The sequence below is a fragment of the Orycteropus afer genome, unplaced genomic scaffold, assembly GCF_000298275.1.
Source record: "Orycteropus afer afer isolate SDZICR_OR568_19922 unplaced genomic scaffold, OryAfe1.0 scaffold00052, whole genome shotgun sequence".
In the NCBI taxonomy this organism is placed as follows: Eukaryota; Metazoa; Chordata; class Mammalia; order Tubulidentata; family Orycteropodidae; genus Orycteropus; species Orycteropus afer.
The window spans coordinates 10,400,140-10,424,680 of record NW_006921639.1 but is presented as its reverse complement, the minus strand read 5'-3'; the positions used below and the strand labels follow the sequence as shown (position 1 = coordinate 10,424,680).

Here is a 24,541-nt window from a genome sequence, read left to right as displayed (position 1 = left end):
CCATAGCAGGATTTGTATCCATCTCCCAGTTAGGTCATTTAAAATTTTTTAAACATTTAGTACATTTAAAAAGCACTGCACTAAAAGGAGAGAAAAGAGAAGAAAAGGTATTTGAAAAAATTATGGCTGAAAACTTGCTAGACCTGATCAAGAGCTTTAATGTATACATCCAAGAAGCTCAACAAAAATCCCAGTAAGATCACCTTAAAGAGCTCCACAAGCAGAACATCATAGTAAGAAAGACTTAAAGCCAAAACAAGGAGAAAATCTTGAAAGCACCAAGAGAAAAATGAACCATCACTTATAAGAGACTCACAATAAGATTAACAGCTAATTTTTCATAAAAAAATTATGGTGGTCAGAAAGCAAATAGGATAATATACTCAAAGTGCTCAAAAAAAAAAAAAAAAAAAACCTATCAGCCAAGAATCTGATACCCAGTAAAACTACCTTTCCAAAAGGAATTTCAAAATAACTATATTCCCCAAAAAAAAAAAAATGGAGAGACTCTATTGCTAGCAAAACTGCCTTACAAAAAAATAATACAGGAAGTTATTCAGGCTGAAAGCAGGTGACTCCAAAGAGTAATGCAAATCCATATAGGAAAACAAAAAGCACCAATAAAGGTAATTATGTAATTATAAGTGACAAATTTCTTCATCTTTCTGCTCTTAACTGATTTAAAAAACAATTGTATAAGAATACGTATATAATTGTATTATTTGCACTATAACATATAAAAATGTAATATGTTTGATAATAGCAACACAAAGGAGGTGAGTGGGAGTTGTATTGGGCTAAGGAAATGATGCAAGATAGTAACTTGAATCCATAAGAACAAATGAAGAGAACCAGAAATAGGAAATAAAAAGGCTAATATAATAATAGTTATAAATATGTAATTGCTGTTTTCTTCTCTCAGCTTTTTTAAAAGCCATAAAATTATATAAAGTAATAACTATAACAATATAGTTTAGGGTTTGTAACATACAGATGTACTATGTATAGCAATAATACCACAAACACAGGGGAAAGGGAATAGAGCTATATGGTAATAACATTTCTATATCTCATGGGGACTAAGTTAGTTTAAGTCTGAAGCAGACTCTGGTAGATAAAGATATATAAAGTAAGCTCCAGCACAACCACTAAGGAAGTAAATAATAAGCTCTAGTTTCAAAAAAAATTAAAATGTTACATTAGAAAGTTCTACTTTAAGCAAAAGAAAGCAACAAAGGAAGAATAAAGGAACAGAAAAGACAGACATGTTTAGAAAACAAAAAGTAAAACAGTAGATGTAAATCCAATTATATCAATAATAACATTACATGTGAATAGATTTAAAAATTCAATCAAAAAGCAAAGATTGTCAGACTGGATTCAAAAAAAGATCCAACCATATACAGTCTACAGAATACAAATTTTAGATTCAAAGATATGATTTCTTGAAAGTAGAAAAGGATGGAAATATATATATATATATCATGCAAACTGCAAGTAGAAAAAAGCTAGAGTGGGTATACTGATATCATACAAAACAGACTTTAAAACAAAAAATGTTACTACAGATAAAGAATAATATTTTATAATAATAAAACAGTCAATCCATAAGGAACATAAAGCAATTATAAATATATGTGTACCTAATAATAGAACACCAAAGTACATGAAGCAAAACCTGAGAGAAATTAAAGGGAAAACAGACAATTCGATAATAATAGGTGGAATCTTCAATACTCCATTTTCAATAATGGAAAGAACAACTAGGCAGATCAATAAGAAAAACAGAAGACTTGAAAAACATTGCAAACTAATGAGACCTAACAGATATGTATAGAACACTCCACCCAACAACAACAGAATAAATATTCTTTTCAAATACACATGGAACATTCTCCTGGATAGATCTTATGCTAGATCATTTAAAAAAAAAAAAAAAAAAACCTGCATAAATGTAACAGGATTAAAATAATACAAAATATGTTTTCTACCACAACGTAATGAAGTTAGAAATTAATAACAGAAATAAATTTTGGAAACTGAAAAATATATGGATATTAATCAACATACTCCTAAATAGCTAATAAGTCACCTTGTGATGACTGAAAACAAAGATACAAGACAGAAAAACTTATGGAATGTAGCAAAAGCTATGGTCAGAGGGGAATTTATAATTATAAAAGCCTACATGAAAAATAAGAAAAATCTCAAATCAATAACCTAATCTTTCACCTTAAGAAACAAACAAAAAGGAATAAACATAAAGCAAGCAGAAGGAACGACTAGAACATACGTTAATAAAGTAGAGAATAGAAAAAATCATGAAACTAAAAGTTGGTCTTTGAAAAGATGAAAAACAGACAAATCTTCAGATTAACCAAGCAAAAAAGAAAGAAGACTCAAATTACCAGAATAAGAAATGAAAGAGCAGACATTACGAGTGATAAATAAAAAAGATTATCAAGGAACAACTGTATGCCAATTGAGGTGGTGTGAATTTGAATTATTAATATGGTCCTTTTAGCCGTGCATGGTCTTGTAATTCCCACACAGTGATTAGGTGGGACTATGCAAATAAGGTACTTGTGGCCCCACGGGGATTAGACAGCTTGCTAACAATGCAAATAAGGTGCACAGAACCCTGTAGAGATAAGACCATGTAAAAAGGTGGATGGAATCCTAATGAGGGGATTAGTCAGTTTTGCCATCCTGCTGGGCTTAAAAAAAGAGCAGGGGTGGGGTGGGGGACTCACTACAACCAAGAAAGCAGAGCTGGAAGTGGAGTGTGTCCTTTGGACTCAGGGTCCCTATGCTAAGAACCTCCTAGACCCAAGAGACAGAGAGCTGTGACATGGGAGATGGCACAAGATTGTGGCATGTAGCTGCAGAGAAACAGCAACAGCAGAACCAGGTGACCAGTGCAAGAAAACATTGTGGGCTTCCCGGCCCATGGAGTGAGGCAGCTACCATGGATGTGCTGACCCACAGAGCAGAGTGAGAGAAATCAGCACCTTTGGGCAGGAGACTTGCTGGTGGAGTGGGGTGCCTCCCAGCACTTATTGGCAGATCTAAAGAGTTTTGTAACATTTCCTTGAATAGGCCAAGCCAAGCTGAGGGCTGAATGAAGAACTGTATCCTGAATCATTCCTGATCCTGTTACTTCCCTAATAAAACTCATAATTATGAGTATGGTCCATAAGTTCTGTGTGGTCATTGCAATGGATTATTGAACACAGTAGAGAAGACAGTGCTGTGGGAGGGATGACTGGTGTCAAAACTGGTGAAAACATTGGAAGGTGGAGGTATGTTTGACCTCCACTTCATAGGAATATGTCATGGGCTGATGATCTTGTTTCTCTTCTCCCTCCTGGTGTCAAAGAGGTTTGACAACACTATGTCATTTTTGCATCGATAAAATTAGATAACTTAGGTAAATTGGACACATTTCTAGAAAGATACAAACTACAAAAACCGACCCAAGCAATGGAGAATATGAATAGATCTACAACAAGATATTGAATTAGTAATGATTTAAAAAACAAAAGCTACCAAGAAGGAAAAGTCCATGTCCATGTGGTTTTACAGGTTAATTTTACCAAACATTTAAGGAGGAATTAATAACAATTGTTTACAAATTCTTCCAAAAGAGGAGAGAATACTTCCCCAACTCATTCTATGAGCCCACTATTACCCTGATACCAAAACTAAAGACATTACAAGAAAGGAAGACTACAGACCAATGTATCTTATCTATATAGACACAAAATTCCTTGACAAAATATTAGCAGACTGAATCCAATGTAAAAAGAACAACATACCATGGCTAAGTGGGATTTACCCCAAGAAGGCAAAGTTGATTTAACATCTGAAAATCAATTAATATAATATACAGTATTCATACCATAAAAAATAGAAACCACATGATCATTTTGACAGATTCAGAGAAAGCATTTGACAAAATAAAAAATCTTTTAAAGATAAAAACACTCAACAAACTAGAATCAGAAGGGAATTTCTTCTACCTGAAAAAGAAATCTATGAAAACCTCATCCTTAATGGTGGAAGACTGATTCAGGGGCAGGACAAGGATATTCATTCTCACCACTTAGTCAACATTGTACTGAAGGTTCTAACCAGAGTAATTTGGAAAGTGAAAGAAATAACATTTAAACAGACAGGAAACGATGAAGTAAAATTATTTATTTGCACATGACATGACCATGTACATAGAAAATGCAGTATTATTAGAACCAGCAAGGTTTTAGGATGCAAGATCAGTATATAAATATAAACTGTACTTCTATAAATCTACAATGAATAATCTGAAAATGAAATTAAGGAAACAGTTTCATTTGCAATAGTATAAGAAAAAATACTTCGGAATAAATTTAACAAAAGAAGTATAAAACTTACACTCTGAAAATTATAAAATTCTGTTGGAAGAAATTAAAGAAAATATGAATGATGTCCCACGCTTATGGACTGGAAGACTTAAATTAAGATGGAAATATTCCTCACATGGATCTATAGATTTAATGCAACATCTATCAGAATACCAGGTGGCTTCTTTATAGAAATTGACAAGCTGGTTCTAAAATTCATATGAAAATTCAAGGGGCCTAAAATGAAAAAAAAAAAAAAATTGGAAAACTTGAACTTTCAGATTTCAGATCTTACTACAGAGCAATAGTGATAAAGACTGTGTGGTATTGTCATAGGTTAGACATATAGATCAATGGAATAGAACAGAGAATCCAGAAATAAATTCAAACATCTATGGTCAACTGATTTTCAACAAGAGTGCCAAGACCATTCATTCAATGGGAAAAGAAGAGTCCCTTCAACAAATGGTGCTGGGACATGCAAAAGAATGAATCTGGACCCTTACTTCACACCATACACAGAAATTAACTACAAATAGATCAAAGATACATATAAGAGCTAAAGTTATAAAATTCTTAGAAGAAAATATAGATACACATCTTTGTGACCTTGCACTTGGCAACAGAGTCTTACATAGGACACCAAAAGTAAGAGCAACAGAAGAAAAAGATATATAGTGGCTTCATTAAAAATAAAACTTTTGTGCTTCAAAGGGCACTATCAAGAAAAAGAAAAGACAACCCACAGAACAGGAGAAAATATTTTCAAGTTGATGTGGTGCAGTGCCTAAGGCATTTGACTGCTAACCAGAAGGTTGGAGGTTCAAACCCAGCAGCTGCTCTGTGGGTGGAAGATGGGGCAATCTACTTCCGTAAAGATTTACTGCTTTGGAAACCCAATGGGACTATGAGAGTGAAATTGACTCGATGGTAGTAGGTTTGGTTTTGTGGTTTATATCTGATAAGGGATTCCATCTAGAATTTATAAAGAACTATTACAATTGAATAATAAAAATACAACACAATTTAAAAGGGGCAAAAGATCTGAATACGCATTTCTTCAAAGAAGATATACAAATAACCAACAAACACATGAAAAGATGCTCAACATTATCAATCATTAAGGAAATGCAAATCAAAATCACAATGGGATACTACTTCACATCCACTAGAATGGCTATAATCAAAAAGTCAGATGATAACAAGTGTTACTGAGCATGAGGAAAAATCAGTACCCTCATACACTACTGGTGGGATTGTAAAATGGTGCAACCACTTTGGAAAATGGTCTGACAATTTCTCAAAAAGTTAAACATACAGTTACCATTTGACTCAGCAATTCCATTCCTAGAAATATACCCAATAGCAATGAAAACATATGTCTACACAAAACCTTGTACATGAACATTCATAGCTGTATTATACACAATAGTCAAAAGGTGGAAACAACCCAAATGTCCATCCACTGATGGACTATATAGAAGATTGAATTACTGATACACGCTACAACATGGACGAACCTTGAAAACATTATGCTAAGTGAGAGAAGCTAGTACCAAAAGACCACATATTACATGATTCCATTTATATGAAATGTCAAGAATAGTCAAATACATAGATACAAAGTAGATTAGTGGTTGCCTAGGGCTGGGGAAAATGGGGTGTTGGGGGTGATAGCTAAAGAGTACAGGAATTCTTTTTCAGGTGATGAAAATGTTCTATAAATGTGGTAATGGGTACACAACTCTGTGAATATACTAAAAACAATAGAATTATATGATTTAAATGGGTGGATTGTATAACATGTGAATTATATCTCAATAACTTCGTCACAAAAAAAGTATTCCACTTTAAAATATGATATATATTAAAGTCTTACATAATATTTAATTTGAAACAGGTTTCTACATTACTGAGCCCCTACTGTATACAGAAGCTTGGGCTGGCACAGGGGTCAGACAGTGAGGGGTAAAGGGATGAATCTAGCTAAGCACCTGCCCCTGGAGCTTGTAGTCAGGTGAGAAGTGGAACATCCAATGAAATGCCAGCTTGCCAAAATTCTAAGCATCTTACCAGGTGGGTGCATTTTTCCTGCTAGCATTTATTGAGTGCTTACTTAGTACCAAGGTGGCATAGTATATAAAGCATTTGGCTGCTAACCAGAAAGCCAGAGGTTCAAATCTACCAGCTGCTTCACAGAAGGAAGATGGGGCAATCTACTTCTGTAAAGATTTACAGCCTCGGGAACCCAGTGGGGGTCGTTATGAGTCAGATTTGACTCCATGGCAGTGAATTGATTACCAGGCTCTGTGCTAAACACTTTCTATGCATGATCTCACTGAATCCTCACAGCCCTATGTGTTAGTGCTCACATTCATTTCATTTTATAGCTGATCAAGCTAATGTTGGAGCCTCTGTCTTCCCCTTCCTATGAAAAGTAGAAGAAGTCTGCTTGCAGGAGTTCTGGATAGATTTGTCTTCTATGATGGAGCCTAGAGAGGGCTTCAGCCTGGGGTTTCCCAGACAGCCCAAGGAGACAAAGGTCTCAGGCTGGACTGGCATGAATGCTCACGCACCAAAGAGAGGCCCCAAGACCTGAGTTCTCATACAAGTTCTGCCCACTCCTCAGCACTTCACCTCTCTGAGACTCGCTTTTTCAATTGTAAAATGGGTTGATACTCCTACTTCTGCCATAGAGTTAAGAGCCCTACATGAGACAAGACTAGTGAAAGAACCAGACTCAGCACTGAACTGAAAAGTCTGCTGCACAGAAGCCAGAGACGCTATGTCCTCATATTTGAGTGGGTCCAGCCCTGTTTGGAGAGGTCAGTGCACACATACACACTCGCAAACACACACCCTTTCTATCTCCTGCCTCTGGCTCTCCATCCTTGCCTTTGGATACTGTCACAGTGTGGGAGACACTGCCACCCTTCTCCCCTCAACCTCGACAATTCCACTCAAGTTTTTCTTTTCCAGAAAGCAGCTTTCCCAGACTGCCAGCCCAGAGTGAGGAGGACTCCTCAGAGCTCTGGGCCCTTGCTGGTGTCTAAGGGTTACCTATATGCCTGGGCTACAAACCCAGCCCCTCCACTGACTAGCTCCATGAGACTGGGCCATTGCCTTACTCACTCAAAGCATCTAGTTCAATATCTATAAAATAAGGCTATTGTTGTTGTTGTTGTTATGTGCCGTCGAGTCAGCCCTGACTCGTAGCGACCCCTCCTTGGGTTTCCGAGGCAGTATCACTACGGAAGTAGGATTGCCCAACCTTCCTTCCGAGGAGTGGCTGGTGGGTTTGAACCGCCAGCCTTCTGGTTAGCAGTCAAGTGCCTTAGCCACTATGCTACCAGAGCTCCCAAAAATAAGGCTATAAGAGCACTTAATACATGGGGTAGTTGTAAGGATTTAATGAAATGATGCTTGGAAAGCACTTAGACTGTCTCCTTCTTGTTAACTGTTAGCTGCTGTCAGTTCAGCCCTTCCTGACCACACACATAATAGGATCAGACTTTTGTGATCCACAGCATTTTCATTGGCTGATTTTCAGCAGTAGTTCACAAACCCTTTCTTTCTAGTCCATCTTAGTCTGGAAGCTCCTCTGAAACCTGTGCAGTGTCACTTAAGCCTCTACTGACAGGCGGGTGGTGGCTGCCCATGAGGGGTAGTGGGCAGGAATCGAACCCAGGTCTCCTGCATGGAAAGGAGTTCTAACACTGTACCAACACTGCCTCTGTGTCTCCTCCTTAAATGGGGCTAACCTATGCTCCGCTCACTTCACAGGCTGGAGGTAGGAGTTCTTGATTTATTGTGAATGATTGTGTGGACACCCTATGCTGGGTACTTGGCTAGGGAGAGCCTGAGGGGCTGCTGAGTGGGTGAGTCATGGCCAGATCCTTAGTTGCCTGTTTGCCCTCGTTCTACCCAGAGAACCCCTGGGGATGGAGCCCTCACCCTCTGCTGAGATCTCCCTAAGCAAGGGCCCCTTGCTTACTCCGTATACAGAGGGGTAGGCAGAGCCCCCTGGAGGCATGGCATCTAGAAGATAGCCACCAGCGAGTCAGCTCTCTCATATCCAAGGTCCTAAGTGGGTTTCTCTGGGCAGGGGCTGGGTGAGGTCCAGATCCCAAGAGCACATAAATCACCTGAGGATCTCACTAAATGCAGGTCTGAGGTGGGGCCTGAGAGCTTGAACTTCTAACAAGCTCCCAGGTATTGCTATGCAGCTCTCCCTGGGCCACACTTTAAGGAGCAAAGACCTAAAGCATGACATGGCCTTTTCTGAGAAGAGAGTTCAGGAACGTCACGGGTAACAAATGCATCTAGGTCTCCCACGGGTCCGGGAAGGCCCCCAGACCCACTCAACCACACCCTCAGCATCTAACATCTGGAGGGTATACTACACAGATTTTCAGAATTTCCATGATTCCAATTCTACTATATATAGAAAGTGAAATTAGTACCATATTTTGAACAATTTAGGAGCTCTGGTAGCGTAGCGCCTAAGGCATTTGACTGCTAACCAGAAGGCTGGCGGTTCAAACCCACCAGCCACTCCTCGGAAGGGTGATCTACTTCCATTGAGATATTCCCTCAGAAACCCAAGGAAGGATTGCTATGAATCAGATTCGGACTCCCTAACAGTGAGGTTTTTTTTGTTTTGTTTTGTTTTTAATGAACAACTTGGAAGATGTGAAAAAAATAATAGGAAGAAAATCACTGATAATCTCACTACCATATCAAAACAACTGTTACCCTTTCTCTTCAGGATTCCAAAGCTATGCCTGCCAGTGAGTAGGGGGTCCTCCCATGAATGAGATCTGCCCCAGTATCCTGTCCTGTCATGCGGAAGCATTGAGTAAGAGCCTGGAGCTGCTCCAACACCCTTCATCTCCTGGCTTCCTTTCCACCCCAAGGGAGTGATGTCCAGCCCACAGTGTCCGAGGTCTTCACCTAGACCTCTCCTGGGGTGCAAAGTTGAGGGCAGGATCCCCTCCCCTCCTCCTTCACAGGCCCCTAAGGAGGAGGCTGCTGCTACAGGGGTCTGGGGGAGGGGGAACACATCTGGTTTCCTGGCCCTAAGCCTGCATTCCTTCCCTGTGAGTGTGAGAAGATGGGGCCTCGGGAGAGCAGTGAGGAGGCTGCTGGCCCCCCATCCTGCCGCTGGAACAGGACTCACCCTGGCAGGAAGACTGCTGGGGACTTGAAGGCCCAGAACCTCAATTTGGGGTCTAGAACGCTCCCACTCAGATTGCTGGCTCACCAGCATGGGCCCGGCTGGATCTCTGTCCTGTTTACATCAGCCAGTCTTACCTCAGAAATACCAGAAGGGACAAGAAGGTAAAGACCCGAAAGTCACTTGAGGAAGGGTTCTGAGGAGGGAGGTTCCACTCTGCCTGCCCTACCCACAGAAGCAGGTCCATAGGTCATAAGGGAACCTAAAAGCCCTGCCTGGCTAGGACTGCCTTACCTGGGGGCAATCCTTGATGTAGTGTCCTTTGTTGAAGCAGAGGTGGCACAGGTAGTTGGGCGGGGGTCGCTTGCTGGGCTTGCGTGCCTCAGAGGTGAGGGTCAGGTCAGAGAAGTGCTCGGTGAGGGAGTTAAGGCCATCAGCGATGTTGTTGAGGGAGCCGTAGGGTGAGGCACTCTTGTACACACTGCTGCTCAGCGCCTGGGGAGACAGAGGCCGTGAGAGCTCCAGAAGGCTGGCCATTTCCATGGGCCCATAGACACACACACATATGAAACCATGCTGAGCCTTCAACTGCCCATGAGCTCTGCCTCCAACAGCCCAAGTTCAAATCCTAACTCTAACTGCGTGTCCATGGGCAAGCCATGGGCTTGGTTTTCCATAAGGAAGGCTGAAACAAGGTTATGGGTGTAAAGCACTTTATCTTATATCTGGTGATGATGAAGATTATGGCAATGATGCCATTATTATTATCAGTATTTCCTTACACATTGCCACGAAGTAGGAAGGCTTACTAGAAAGTAACCTGTTAGACTTGAGCTGTGCCACTTGTAGTGTGGTTTTAGGCAGAAGTCACTGATCTCTGAGTTAACTCAGTTTTCCCATCTTGTGAGGGACGGGAATACCATTTCAACATTGTTTCTATTTTACAGGAGAAAAAAACTGAGTCCAGCCCTCAGCCTGGTCCCAGGGAGACACAATGGCTCTCCTGCAGTATGAGGCCTGTGCAGTGCGTCCACGGAGTCCTCAGCCCAGCCAAGACCACCTCTCTGGGAGCCTGCCGAATGAAGCAGCCCACCTCTCCCTCCTCTTCCACCTCCAGATGACAGGAACCAGACGTTTCGCCTAGCTTCAAAGCAGACGAGGCCCAGGCCCCCTCCTGGTGTATATAGCCTCTATTTATAGGAGGGGGCCGGGCACACTGGAATTCAGTGAAGGTGGGGCCTGTCGTGAAGCTTGCAGAGGCCAAGGCCAAGGCTAGAAAGAGGCTGCTTCCCCCAGGCATCATTCCCTGACCCAGCCCAGGGCCCCAAAACTCCAGGATTGAACCATTGACTTGGGGGATCCCTGAATCTGATAACAGAGATAAAGCCTTACTCTGGAGTCTTCAGGCTGATGGGGAACAGAGCCCCTGTAAGAAAGGGTCTCAGGCTTCCTTAAATAGATAGAGCAGATGGGGGCTCAGGCAGTCATTGTTCTGTTCATTGTGGGAAGAGGAGGGAGGGAGAAAGGCAGGCTGGCCCCAGGGCATCAGAGACCCTGTCCAGGACAGAGCCTCCCTACTCAGTCCTGATGTGGGATCTGCCACTCCCCTCCCAGAGAACAACACAGCTCTCATCGCTGGATGCCACCGCTGTCTCTGCATCCGAACAGCATGCTGTTGTGTGACCCTGAGCCAGCCCTTTTCCTCTCTGGGCCACTGTTCCCTCCTGTGTACAGAGAGAAATGTGCCCCGGAGCTTGGGATCTGAAAGTCACCACATACGTGCACCCCAGGCTCAACACAGAGATGGCCTACCGTGATTAGGGGATGGAATTTGGCACCCAATGACCATCTCTGCTCTCCCACTACCCAGTCCTTTTTAGGATATTGGGAACCATTAAACACAGGACTAGTGAAAGAGACCTCACAAACTGTTCAGTCTCCAGCTCTCAGCTAAGCCCAAGAAGGAGTGGTCCCCTATCCCTGACGAGTACAAGCCCATCATGGGGGCTCTTACAGGCTGGCAGAGAGTTCAGATGGAAATTGGATTAGATACTAACATATACTGAGTACATACCATGTTCCAGGCACTGGAAACTTTACTAAGATAGCTGATTCTCCCCACAACCCTCTGAGTCATGGTTCCCATGCTGGTGGTCTTTACCCCTGGCTATGTTGTTGTTGTTGTTGTTGTTTGCTATCTAGTCGGCCCCGACTCATAGCGACCCCTCCTTGGGTTTCCGAGGCAGTATCACTACGGAAGTAGGAATGCCCAACCTTCCTTCCGAGGAGTGGCTGGTGGGTTTGAACCGCCAGCCTTCTGGTTAGCAGTCAAGTGCCTTAGCCACTATGCTACCAGAGCTCCTACCCCTGGCTATACAAGTATACAAATTTGTATTAATAATCTGGGAACTCTTCAGCAAATCCTTTTCTAGACCCCACCTCACACCCACCAAAGCAGGCACCTGAGACTGAGGACCAGGAATCTGCATTTAGAGCTCTCCTAGGTGGTTCAGATACAGCCAGCCCAGCCCACAGACTTGGGAACCCCTGAACTTTCCAACGGTAAAGTTTCTCCTTATCTTACCTCCATGACTCTTGCCAAACCAGCAGGCCCCCTCCCCACTGAATGAAACTGGTCTGAGGGAGGGCAGCATCACCCTCACCACCCGGATAAAAGTTCATCCAAACAAGACACTTGAAGCTCCAAATGGTGTGTGTGACTCACCCTCATGGCTGGGAAATGCAATTTCACAAATAACAACCCTTTTTTTTTTTTTCTTTCTTTTTTTTTTTTTCCTGGATAAGATTTAAGTAAGTCCACAGGAATCAGGTCTGTTTTGGCAGCAAATTGTCAAGAGGAAGGGGAAGTTTGGTGGGTGCCAGAAAGTGCACTAATTACACCCTGAAAAGTCTCTCCCCCCATCTTGCAGCCATGCTCCCTGCCCACGAGAGCCCCACGGGTATCCCTGGGCTGCTTAAGATCTCAGAGCAGGCTGCCTTCTCCCTGCAGTTCAACGCCCCCACCTACCGTGTCACAAGGGATACAGCTTTGCCCTGTCCCACTGGCAGCTCCATGGACACAGAGAAAGGAAGCCAGAGCTCCCACCTCCACTGCCTCCCCACCTCCAGTGCCCCTGGCCTGCCCTTAATGGCTTCTCCCCTTCCCTTGCCCCACCCCCAATTCAAGACAGACACCACCTTAAAGCTGAAAGGACAGAGAGTGTTCAGCTGATTCAACCCCATTTCGTGATACACATGGGGAAACTGAGGCTCTAGACCCAGAGCCTGGGCACACAGCCAGGCCTAAGGGCCATCAGTCCTGCTGACTGGGTATGAGCAAAGGGTGGGTGGGGCTGTAAGCTGTTTCCTCTCCCAAGGCCCAGAGTTGCTCAGGCTATGGAGGTGAAAGGCGAGTAGGGACTGCACTGAACAGAGCAGATCCCAGGACATAAGAGCTCCCTCCTCTCCAGCCACAGAGCTAGGACCTGGCCTCTCAGATTCCTCTCTGGAAAATGGAGGGGAGGAAGAGAGCAAACTTGATGATGACCCTGGTCCTACTTTCTTAAAGTTCAGACACCCAGGTATACCCAGCATCCATAGGGTACTTTATAAAGGTGGACATCATCTGTGAAAGTCCTTCCATCTATAGCTAGTGGACAAAGCACATAGGTTCCCTCTCAATGGCCAGCCATGACTCGGCCACAGCCCAGCCACTGCTCCAGGCATCTCCATGGAACATCTCCTTTGGCTGAGCACTTGCTGCCCTTTCTCCTGAAATGTCTTTCTCTCTGTCCATCCAATCCACCTTTAGGACCTTGTCTAGATCTGTCTTTAACTCCAGTTGTGTGGCCTTGGACATACTCCTTCCCCTTCCTCAAGGCTGCAGGCTCCAAGGAATAGGTGAGAAAAGTACCAGTTCAGGTGTTCTCAGAGGCCCCACTAGACAAAAAGGCTCTAGCCTTCTCCAGGGGCCTCCCTGACCTCTGCTGCTCTGTTGTTGCTGTTGTTGTTATTTGCCATCGAGTCGGCCCCTAGCTAGGTGTAAAGACCACCACATGGCCCAACCTGTCATGGTCTGAGAGGCTCTGAAGTCTCTCCTGAATTTCTTTGCACAGTGTCTCCGACAAGAGTGCACACACCTGCAGGCAAAGATTCAGCTACTCTACAGAGCCCAGAGTGTTTGTACTGCTCCTTAAATCCACTCCTGTCCTGGACAAAGACACTTACAAGCAGGAAAAGGTCTGGAGCCCCATCTAACAGATGTGGTAGGGATGCCCTGACACCCTGAAGGATTCAGGTTGGGCCTCAGGGTTCCATGGACCAAGACAGAGGGAGCTCCTACCCGAGACAAAGCTCCTCTGGGTGCTGACTGATCAAAGGCAGCCCCACTCTTGTGGTGGGTGGGCAGCCCCTGGGCCATCTCTAGGCCCAAATCATCAGCCTCAGACAAGAGACCACCCCTCCTTCCTCCGCCAGAAGGAAGCATGGGATCTCTCATGCCGCATCTGGAATACTGAGTGTCAAACTCCTACCCATTGCTGGAACTTCTCCAAGGTTCTCACTTGGTTACTAGGGGAAAGTTAGATGGAAGACACTAAAGCTACTATGTGATATGCTTTACTAGATCCCTTCTCTTCCTTAGTTCCCTGACACCTGGCAAGAACACTATTAAGATGAGCATTATAGGCCCCATTTTATAGAGCTGGAAACTGAGGCCCACAGCGGTTGAGTAAGACACAGTCAGTGTGTGTTACTATGAGATTCACATCCAGGCTTATTAGCCTGTTATATTTCAGTCCCCACATGGCCCCCAAGACTTGGCTTCCCCTACAGAAAAGGGAGCCAGAAGAAAATGCCAGGTGTGGACCACTCTCCTTGGCACAGGGCTCCTCAGCTTGGCAAGAGGAAGTGTCAGCTTCTCTAAACTGTGTGAAGGGTGGGACACAAAGATTGGGGGTTCTACTGAGAAATTTGGGACGCGGAGGCAGAAATTTCCATGACTGACTCCACTTGTCCCAAAGCAAGCCATGCTCCTCCCCTCCACCCCTTTTCCCTGCCCCAGGACAGTAAGAGGGGGCAGGCAGGAGTTGAGGATGGTGGCAGAAACTTCCGAGGGCAGCCCAGAGGGAGAAAAGACTGGGGCAGGGAAGAGGCAGAGGCAAAAAACAGAAACAAAAACAGAAACAAAGGCAGACGCAGGAGCAGCAGGCATAGAAGGGGAGCAGCACCTGCAGGTAAAGGTCACGGGTCTTGGGCGAGGCAATGGAGACAGCAGGCAAGTCACTGTGCCCTGAAGGAAGAACTCTCTGATTTTAGTCCCCTGAGGGGATGTCTTTTCATCACCTAAACACCTGCTTTCTTATCCCAAAAAGTCTAAGACACTTGACTGCTAACCAGAAGGCTGGCGGTTCAAACCCACCAGCCACTCCTCGGAAGGAAGATGGGGCGATCTACTTCCATAGTGATACTGCCTCGGAAACCCAAGGAGGGGTCACTATGAGTCGGATCCGACTTGACGGCACATAACAGCAACAACAAATAATCCCCATGGAGTCCCTGGGTGATACAAATAATTAATCATTCAGCTGCTAACCAAAAGTTTAGAGGTTCGAATCTACCCAGAGGCACCTCAGAAAAAAAGACCCCTGGTGATCTACTTCTAAAATACCAGCCATTGAAAACCATGTGGAGCACAGTTCTCCTCCAACACACGTGGGGTTGCCATGAGTTGGAACCTACTCAACAGCAACTGTTTTTTTTTAATTTTCCATACACACACACACACACACATACGTGCACCCAACCTCTTCTCTTTGGGATAAGAAATCATTCATTTTGTAGACTCTACTACTTCTAGGGAGCTCTGGTAGCATAGTGGCTAAGGCACTTGACTGCTAACCAGAAGGCTGGCGGTTCAAACCCACCAGCCACTCCTCGGAAGGAAGATGGGGCAATCTACTTCCGTAGTGATACTGCCTCGGAAACCCAAGGAGTGGTCGCTATGAGTCAAGTCCGACTCGATGGCACATAACAACAAACCACTTCTCTAGACATCTGCCCTTCATCCAGTCCTGGGGTCTATCTGGGCTCCTGCCTCCTGGAGTCAAATACACACATACCCTCTATACACAAACAAAGGCAGGTGGGCTGGGAAGAGGAGAAGACAATCAGTGGACAAGGCAAGAAGTTGGACAATGAAATACCTGACGGTGGTTAGACCCAGGCTCTGTGCCTGCTTCTCTGTGGCCCAAGGAGGTTGCAGGGCTGGCTATGACTGTCACAGCACCCTTTCACCCCAGGACCTCCAAGGACAGTCATGGCCTCTTGGAGGGATGAAAAATGCATTTCCTTCATGTACCCAACCAATGCTCAATAAAAGCTAGTGGATTCTAACTTAAATAAGAAGACTACCTTCTTTTTGGTGGGAGGAATAGACGGGAAAGGGAAAAGGACTAGGCAATGGGGAAGCAGAGAGTGACAGTAAGACAAAGCAGAGAAGACTCAAGGAAGACCCCTGCCACCCCCCACCCCACCCCACTCAGTTCCTCTGGTTCTCTCCCGGGCCACCACTCATCTGATACATGCTTCTGCTTCACAGCTCTAAGTGAAAGCAGAAAGCACAAACTTAATAATCCCAGACCTACAATTTAGAAGGGACCTAATATTTAGACAGTCTGGGCTACCACTGAGGTTTGTAACCTTGACATGGGGTCTACTGTCTATTGTCAACACAAGAGTGCATGCTATTCCTGAAATGCCATGTTAACGTAGTACCTATGCGCACACATGCTTGCATTCTGTGCATTTTGCAGGGGAGAAGAGCTCTAGCTATCTTCAGATTCTCAAAGAGGTCCATAAACAAGAAAAATCAAGAACCATTAGCCCACCTATGCTTCTGCTCAGATACTTCTGTGAACAGAGCATTCATCATCTCTCAAATCTTATTCTAATTAATCAAGCAATCAATAAAAATTTCTTCTGCAAGGTAAAACAAATGGCTAAGAGCCTAAGGAAGGAGTTCTGGTGGTGTAGTGATTAAAGCATTTCGTTACTAACTGAAAGGTCAGTGGTTCGAACCTACCAGCTGCTCCATGAATGAAAGATGTGGCAATTTGCTTCCATAAAGATTTACAGCCTTGGAAACCCAATGGGGGTCACTATGAGTTGGAATTTACTCAATGGCAATGGGTTTAGTTTCAGTTTTAAGAGCCTGAGGAGGGCACTCTTATAGTTACAATCAGGAAGACTAAAGACAGGGGAGATTTCAGCTCAATTCATTCATCCATCCTCAATTCAACCAACTATCCATCCATCCCATCCATCTATCCATCTACCCAGCAAACATCGATTGAGGAGCTAGTATGTTCTAAGCACCGACTAAGCATTGGAAGGTAGGAGTGCTAAGTGGAAAAAATTAAGATTCCTACTCTCAGACCATTGACAATTTAGTGGTCAAAACAGATACATACATTGCAAATTATCATCAAGAGCAATGGTTGTGACATGTTTACCAGAAGCATATACAACTGGTCTGTCACAGGGACACAGAAGCTGGAGGAAGTTTGCTCCCATGGTGGTCTGGTAAAGCTTTATGATCCAGCTGGGTCACAGAGAGAAGTAAGCTGGAATCTGTCAAGGGCAGGGAATGGCATTTTGGGTAGAAGAAAGAGCAAGTGCAAAAGCTTAGAGGAATGGGAGTACTTGGTGTTTTCAGAAAGTTCAAGAAGACCAGCATGGCCAAAGGAGAAAAACAAACACACACAATAGATCAAGCATCCTGATACTGAGGCTTGAGCCTGGGTTTTGCCACTGATTCACTGCACATATCATCTTCCTCTTGAAGTGGCTTAGTTTCCCCACCTAGAAAATGGAGATGCTGCATACAAAAGGTACAGAAGCACACAGCATCTGTCTGCCTCTCCTAAACCAGGCCAGCCTTGGACCCACACCCCATAGAGCCCATGCTGGGTTCCAGGGAGCAGTTGGAACAGGGACATGGGAGCAAACCCAATACCCATGACCAATGCCCACCACCCCTCCAAGGATTTGGGATGAAGACCAAAATGTCAGAGGTACTGAGGCTTGACAGAATGCCTGCCCTGCACTATGGCCCAGAGAATGATCCAGGTGAGAGGGAATCTGGGAACCAACTGCAGGATGGGCCACTGTGAGAGTTGGTAGCTGGAACACAGAAGTGCTCTAGATCCAGCTCTGCCACTAACTTGGGAGACTTGCCAGCCCTCTGTTTTCCCTTCTGTAAAATGGGAGCTATGAAGAAAAATATGTCAAGAGTAAATGCCACCTACAAGTAAGGAAATGCTACTCCAAAGGCCATCTTCTCTGCAAGGTCCCTTCTCCTGGTGCTGATGGAGCCTGGCTCTCTCCTGTTACTAATCAAGAATGACTAATGTAGCTTGCTTTCCTCCCTCCACCTGACTCAGAGGGACCATGAGGTATGGTGCCTGCTCCTCCAAGCCCTAGGCCTGCCCAGTCAACTGAATTTGAAAGAGGGAGGGCTAGGTCACCTCCCCCAATGTGCTTTCAAATGAGGGTCCTTCTTGTCTGAGTCATAGCTCAGCTTCCCAAGGATGGCTAAGGGAGCAGGGGTATCTTGCAAACTCCTGGCTATAACACCCATTCCTCTCAGAACTTAAGGCTACATGCCCCCCAACCTCTACCACACACAGACCACAACAACAAAGAGCAGTGGCAAGCAGTTTCAGCTCCTGCACCCCACTCTAGGTCCCAGGGAGGCAAATCCCCACCATGCTCAGAGAGAAATAGGATTTTTTTCTACAAATCCTAACGGCAGCCTCCAGTCATGGGCAGAGATGACATACCCAAGCCTCAGAAAATGGTCAAGACCAGGGACTTGTGAGAGCAAGGCCCACAGTGCTCCTGTGCAGGTTCTAGCAGCCATGTCTATGAGGACTGGATGAAGGCACTGGAGGGGGAGGTCTATAAAGCCTCATGACACCTGGTTGCTGTCCTCCAATCGCCAAGGGACTGGCCAGAGTAGAGAAGAGGAAGGGGTCTTTGGTGCTGCAGAAGATAGCAGTAGGATTCTGAGTTCACAGCTCTAGGAAGTTTGCTAAGGGAGAAGTCCGCCTCTAGGGAAGCAGCCTCTGCTGTTAGGAGGAACACTAGCATTTTCTGGTCAAAGAGACATGGGAAATGTTGGGCTGAAGAACCTTTAACAGGTTTCCTACGAACACCATGCTGTGTTTCCCAAACTCATTTGACCCCAAAACCCTTCCCTCACTCATACAAAGCGTCACTTGACAGTAGGACCACATCTTCAGGCCACATTTGTTCATGGAGGAAAAGGGAAAGGAAATGGCTGTCCCAGGAACCAACCTGAATGGAGTAGGGCAGCCACAGCTCCCCTTGAGGGGGTGAAGGAACTACCCAGGAGGGGGTCTAAATAGACTCTCAGGGGCCCAAGAGCTAGTGCTCCACAAGAGGGGAGCTCTACTTTTCCTAAGGAATCCCATAACCCCCACACTGCTGTGAATTTAAATTCCAAACAAAACTTGGCAGGGAAGACCCTCATCCGGCCCAACCCCCACTCCCTCTAAGAGCTGCCTTCCTTGGGTATCTGCAGAGGGAGGAGGGCTCACTCAAGGGCCTCAGAAGTCTCTCTCCACAGACATATAGTTGAGCCAGAGGATCAGGATTTTGAATCTGGGATTCATCCCTAGCCTGAGATTGTGTGCAAAATTGTATACACATGAACATGTTTCTGGAGGAAGGCTAAAACCTTCAATGGCTTCTCAGAGGATCCGGGACCCAAATGTTGAGATCAGTGCCAAGGACCTTGGCAGGACATCTGGAGGAGGTGGGGGGAGGATCTGTGAAACACGACCAGTTTCTAGACCCAGAGGCCTTTTAAGACCACCTTCATCATCCCCTTGCCCCAGTGAGAGTCCCAGGTCACCGCCTAGTGCTTATTCCTGCACACAAATGTACCCCCTGACATCTCCCCTTTCTCTGCTCCCAGGGCCAGTGTTCTACTCAGAACTGTTGGTTTATCTTCAGCTTCCAGAGTGAGGTTCCAGGGGGACAATAGGCTTCTGTGCCCCCATGTCCTCACACTCCCCCCACCAAAATCCCAGCTGCATTCATGGTGTTTTGCTATTGTGGTGGGAGCAGCCTGGGGGTGGTGCATGAGGGGGTGGGCTCTTGGCACAGGGGTTGGTGCAGACAGGCCGCGGTCAGTGGTCAGCATGCAAGTCACATCCACAGGCACTGCCACCAGGCTTGCCAGGCCTCTCACAGAATGGCGACGTTCCTAGGCCCACTGGATCCCCTTGTAGAGTGCCCTCCAGCCCACACACAACCTGCTTCTTCTCCAACAAGCCCCTTGGCGGCACTGAGGTAGGGGGTATTTTTTCTTGCCTTCTCAGCCAGTTGCTATTTTGGGGCCATATTAGGTCACCATCTAAGCCCTGGACGCAGGAAAGGCCTGTCCCCAGGAGCACAGCTGGGGTTCCAAGAGGGTTTAGGAGGCAAACAGTTGAGGGCTGAGGATGAGTGAGTCTGAAGCTGAAAGAAGCTTCTGGAAGCCAGCAAGATCAGCTCTGCAGCCCCTCCAAGGAAGCCACTGACCTGTGAGCCTGAGAGAAGCCCCTTTAGCCTCCTATAATCCAGCCTGTCTACAGGCAGATCCTCTCCTGTTTACACAAGTTTCAAACCCATATGCATCGTTCTGGAGGACAGCAGAGACTAAATTGAGCATATGGTAAACTGAGGCCCAGAGAGAGACACGGAGTTCTCAAAGCCAGGTCATGAGAGATTTCTCCCATCACTGCTCTAGATAACCTTAACCAGCTCATTCTACTCTGGCCACAGAAAAGGAATGTGTCTCTTTATGGGTAACCTGAAGCAAGTAGCAATGATGTGACAGGAGGTAATTCTCACTGAGACTCAGTTGAGACTTTGGATGCCAGAAATTTCCAAGAAGAGGCACAACATCCTACTCCCACAGGAGCTTTTGATGGGCCCAAACTCCTAGGCCCTCTCAATGGAGACACACACACACAGGGAGGAAGGCCACCATAGGGTGGAGCAGAGGGAGGCCAGGAGGGACTGATTAGAGACTCTCACTTGACCCGTGGGTCATGGTCACTCTCCTCCCTGGATGAGGAGTCCCTTGGGGCTCCCATACCACCCTCATCAAATCACCCACCATTCACACTGTATCATCTTGTCTATTTCTCTGTGGCCCCCACCAGCCTATGACCCTGAATTCCCAGGAGCCCACAAACTTTTGGTAAGAGAATAAACAACCAAAAAGACCTGAGTCCCGAAGAAACACCCCACAAACGGTCCTCCAAAATTCCTGGTCGCTTGAAACCAGTTCCCTGATGAGGTGGCAAAGTATCTCATAATAAAGAAATACTCCCAGCCAAGAGCAAGTTTACAAAAAGCATTGGCTAGAAACACTTTCACCTTGTACTAAAGGGTTTTCCAAACTCATCTCCCTCTATTACACCCTCCTTCCCCCACTACACCCAGGTCAACCACTTTTTCCCTCAGCTGGACTAGTGCTCGCCCATCTCTGGGTCTCAGGCCAGTGTTGTATATGCACATGTCTCACCCAGACAAGGACCACCTATAGGGCACTCCCTAATCCCAAGCCTGGCACACAGTCCACCCACTGCCGTTGAGTTGGATCTGACTCATAGCGACCCCTCCTTGGGTTTCTGAAGCGATATCACTACAGACTTAGATTCCCCAATCTTCCTTCCGAGTGGTTAACAGCCAAATGCCTTAGGCACTACACCACCAGAGCTCCCTGGCACACAGTAGGAGCTCAGTAAATAATGAGAGTTGAACACAGGAGGCTAGAAAGGGCCACTCCCCTGCCTGCTCCTCCCACATCCATCACACCCTCAAGCACATCCAGGCCTTTTGCACCTAACTCAGTCAGAGCTGTAACTCCCCAAACTGACTCTGAAGGAAAATGACGTCCATGTGTTTGAACCCCATGTGCATCATCCTCACTTTGCAGAGAGCTGCCTAAAGGGAAGAGTGGAGTGAAGGGCACAAAGGGTGTCTGCAATTAATTCCCAAAGGAGGTAAGCAGGGGTAAGTGGGGTGGGGAGGAGGAGGGCTGAAGCTGAAAGGAGACAGGAGTGGTATCTGGGAAGGTTCTGGAGAAGATCTCTCAAAAGGGGTGGGAGGTCATGGCGATTTGTGTATTTGTCTGGCTGGGCAAGATGCACTGCCCTATCGACTTTGTAACTGAATCCACTGAACAGGCAGACTTTGCAACGCAGCCAGCCCAGGTTTCTGGAGAAGGCGCTGGGCAGCTGGAAGCTCTCCCCCTATCTCGCCCCCCTTCCAAGAGCTCAAGAGGATTTCCCTTTCATTTCCTTCCAGGCTGGGAGGGCGGGGGACAGCACAGTCTGCGGGGTCAAGCCCTCAAAAACCACTTCCTATGTGGCTGGGGGAGGGCAGTGGCTGGAGGATGTATCTGGGGGTCTCGTGTGAGAACAGCAGGAAAAGCTCTGTGGGCAAGTCACTGTTCTCCATGGGGCCCTTCGGGTCCAGCACCGCAGAGGTTGGAGGAAAAAACAGATTTTAGGCGCCTCCAGAGGAGCTCGGAGCAGAATCCGCACTCTCAGCCAGCGGCAGCCAGGAGCGGGGGATGGGGTTGGGCGTGGGAAGGACACTTGGAAGGGGCTCCCCGCCCTGGCTGTGCCCGGGTTGTCTGGAGAGAAGTTGGAGCCCCTCGCCCCGCTAGGTCCACTCCAGCCCCCTTTCGGCAGGGCGCCCGGGCTGGGAGAGCGGGCGGGAGGGCCCCGCCTGGGCTGCGCTGGGCTCAGGGCTCATCCGGGAGGTGACGTGCTCTCGGCGCCCCGGGGACTTCGGGCGGCGAGTTTGGCAGAGCTCAGCAAAGCCAAGCCAAGCCGGGCCGGGCAATGCAGAACCGGGCAGGGCCAAGCCAGGAAGAGCTGGCAGATCGGAAATGGCCTGGCGCGGTGGAATGGAGGGCGGGGGCGCGCGGAGGCACCCACCTCTCCGCGCTGCAGCTGGAAGAAGCTGTTGAGATAGCTGGAGTGCAGGGGCGAGCCCAGCTGCTCCGGGCGGCCCTTGCTGAAGGCCAGCTCCGGGGGCGCAGTGCCGGCGGGCGGCTCGGGCCGGAAGGCATCGAAGGCGCTCGCCTGGTGCGTGTCTTGCAGCGACAGGTAGACCCAGTTGAGCAGCTGGGCCGGCTGGTACACCGAGGCGGCGCTCGTGTCGATGGCCGACAGCAGGCTCATTTTGCAGCGGCGGCCCCTCCCCGGCCGCCCGCTCGGGCCCCCCCCACAGCGGAGGGGCGGGCACCGGGGAGCCTGCGCCCACTGCCCGCCGCCCGAGCACCGACGGAGATAGCCCCCGCGCCCTGCACCTTCCGCGCTGCCTGCAGCCGCTGTCGCCGCCGCCTCCCCCCTACTGCAGACCCGGCGCGCGCCGGCGGAGGAAGGAGACAGCGAAAGTTGAGCAGGAAACTTTTGGCCCCGCCCCTCTGCGCCTCCCGCCCCGCCCCGGGATCCGCTATCTGCCTCAGCGCTGACCCCCTCCGGGGTGGGGTCCACGGCGGTCCCGCCCCCACTCCGCCCCGTCTGGCCCAGTCCTCGCCCTCCACTGGTTATCTCATTAAATATGTAGTAGTAGGGCGGGGTCAGATGGGAAAACTGGCTCATCTGCATGTAGCATCGGGTGGGCGTGGCCGTGGGCGGCCCACCCCACCGCGACCCCTCCTAGCCACTCTCCGGCCGGGGCACTGTCCTCTAGAGCCAGCCGGGAGCTGTGTACAGCCTGGGCCAAGTTAGTCTGTACTTTCTCTGTTGTCTGCTCTTTTCTCTCTCTACTTTCCAAATCCCCTCCAGTTGTTTCATTTTTCACTCTCTCCTTTCTCCTTTCCTGTTTCCTCTCCTTTCCTATACTCTCTCTTCTCTCTTAGGGTAAAATCTGCCTGAGTCCTTCGTCTCTCTGTGGGTCGCGTCGTCTTTCTCTGTGGCTGTCTCTCTTCTTCTAGTCTTTTTCTATTTCTGTCTCATCTGATGGGTCTCTGTCTCTGCCCTCGCAGACAGGCGCGCGCGCACGCACACACACTTTTTCCTCCCTTCCTTTTTCCCTCCCTCCGCTCGCTATCACTGTAGGACCCTCCCCCTCCCACTTAATTCCTTCCATCTGCTGAATCGCTTTGCGGACCGGCTCGCCAAGGGGGGCCCCGGCTCCTGCCCCAGGAATGACTCCCCGCCCCCTTCCCTCACCTTCCCCCTCCTCTCTCTTCTCCTATTTCTGCTCTAGGCCCGCCTCGCTTCCCGCCCCAGGCCACCGCCCGGGTCCCCGACCCCAGCCCGCCCTCGCCCGGTGCCGGGTGCCTGGGCAAGTCGCCATTCGGCCAGAGGACGCGGGAAGGCGGCTGTCACCCACCCCTGAACGGCCCAGCTGGTCCCAGTCTGCTTAGGGGGAGCCCCTGCCCCCTGCCTTGGGCAGACACACCCTGAAGCCCCTCAGTCTCTCGGTAGTCCTCAGGGGTCGATGCTGCGTCAGCGTTAGGAACCCAGGGCTAGCGTAGTTGAGCGGTGCCCGCCTCGCGGAACTAACCTCCTGGCCAGGACCCTAGTCACCTTACCCTCCTCAAACCTGGCTCTGGGGCTGTTCCACTTGCCATTCAAGTGCCAGCTCGGCCACCTTCCAGCTGAGTGACCTCGGCGTAGCCCCTGACCTCTCCAAGCGAGCTTGTTTTCTCTCCTGTGAAATGGGAGCGGTCACCGTCCTACCTCCAGGGATGTTTGTGATTTGCCAGCTTGAGCTTGGTAATCAGCTCCTCGACCCCCACGAAGATTTCCCCCATTACCTGCTAGACGCAGAGCACAGACCGCACATCTCTGGATAATTGGACCAGAACAGCTTCAGTGCCATTTCCCACCAGGTCACCAACCAAGAATCCCTTTGAATTAATTCTGCCCAGATCGCCATGTTTTCA

At 47.5% G+C, this 24,541-nt stretch overlaps 1 protein-coding gene across 1 annotated transcript in view; it reads right to left on the bottom strand.

Moving 5' to 3' along the window:
* ZCCHC24 (zinc finger CCHC-type containing 24) overlaps positions 1–22,826 on the bottom strand; it is a 78,262-nt gene extending 55,436 nt beyond the window's left edge. Inside the window, exons 1-2 of the mRNA XM_007938643.2 lie at positions 22,581–22,826; positions 9,853–10,053 (exon numbers count right to left, since the gene is read on the bottom strand). Coding sequence (XP_007936834.1) covers positions 9,853–10,053; positions 22,581–22,826 — 447 coding nt within the window. The remainder of the gene's footprint in view (positions 1–9,852; positions 10,054–22,580) is intronic.
* Positions 22,827–24,541: the final 1,715 nt, after the last annotated feature.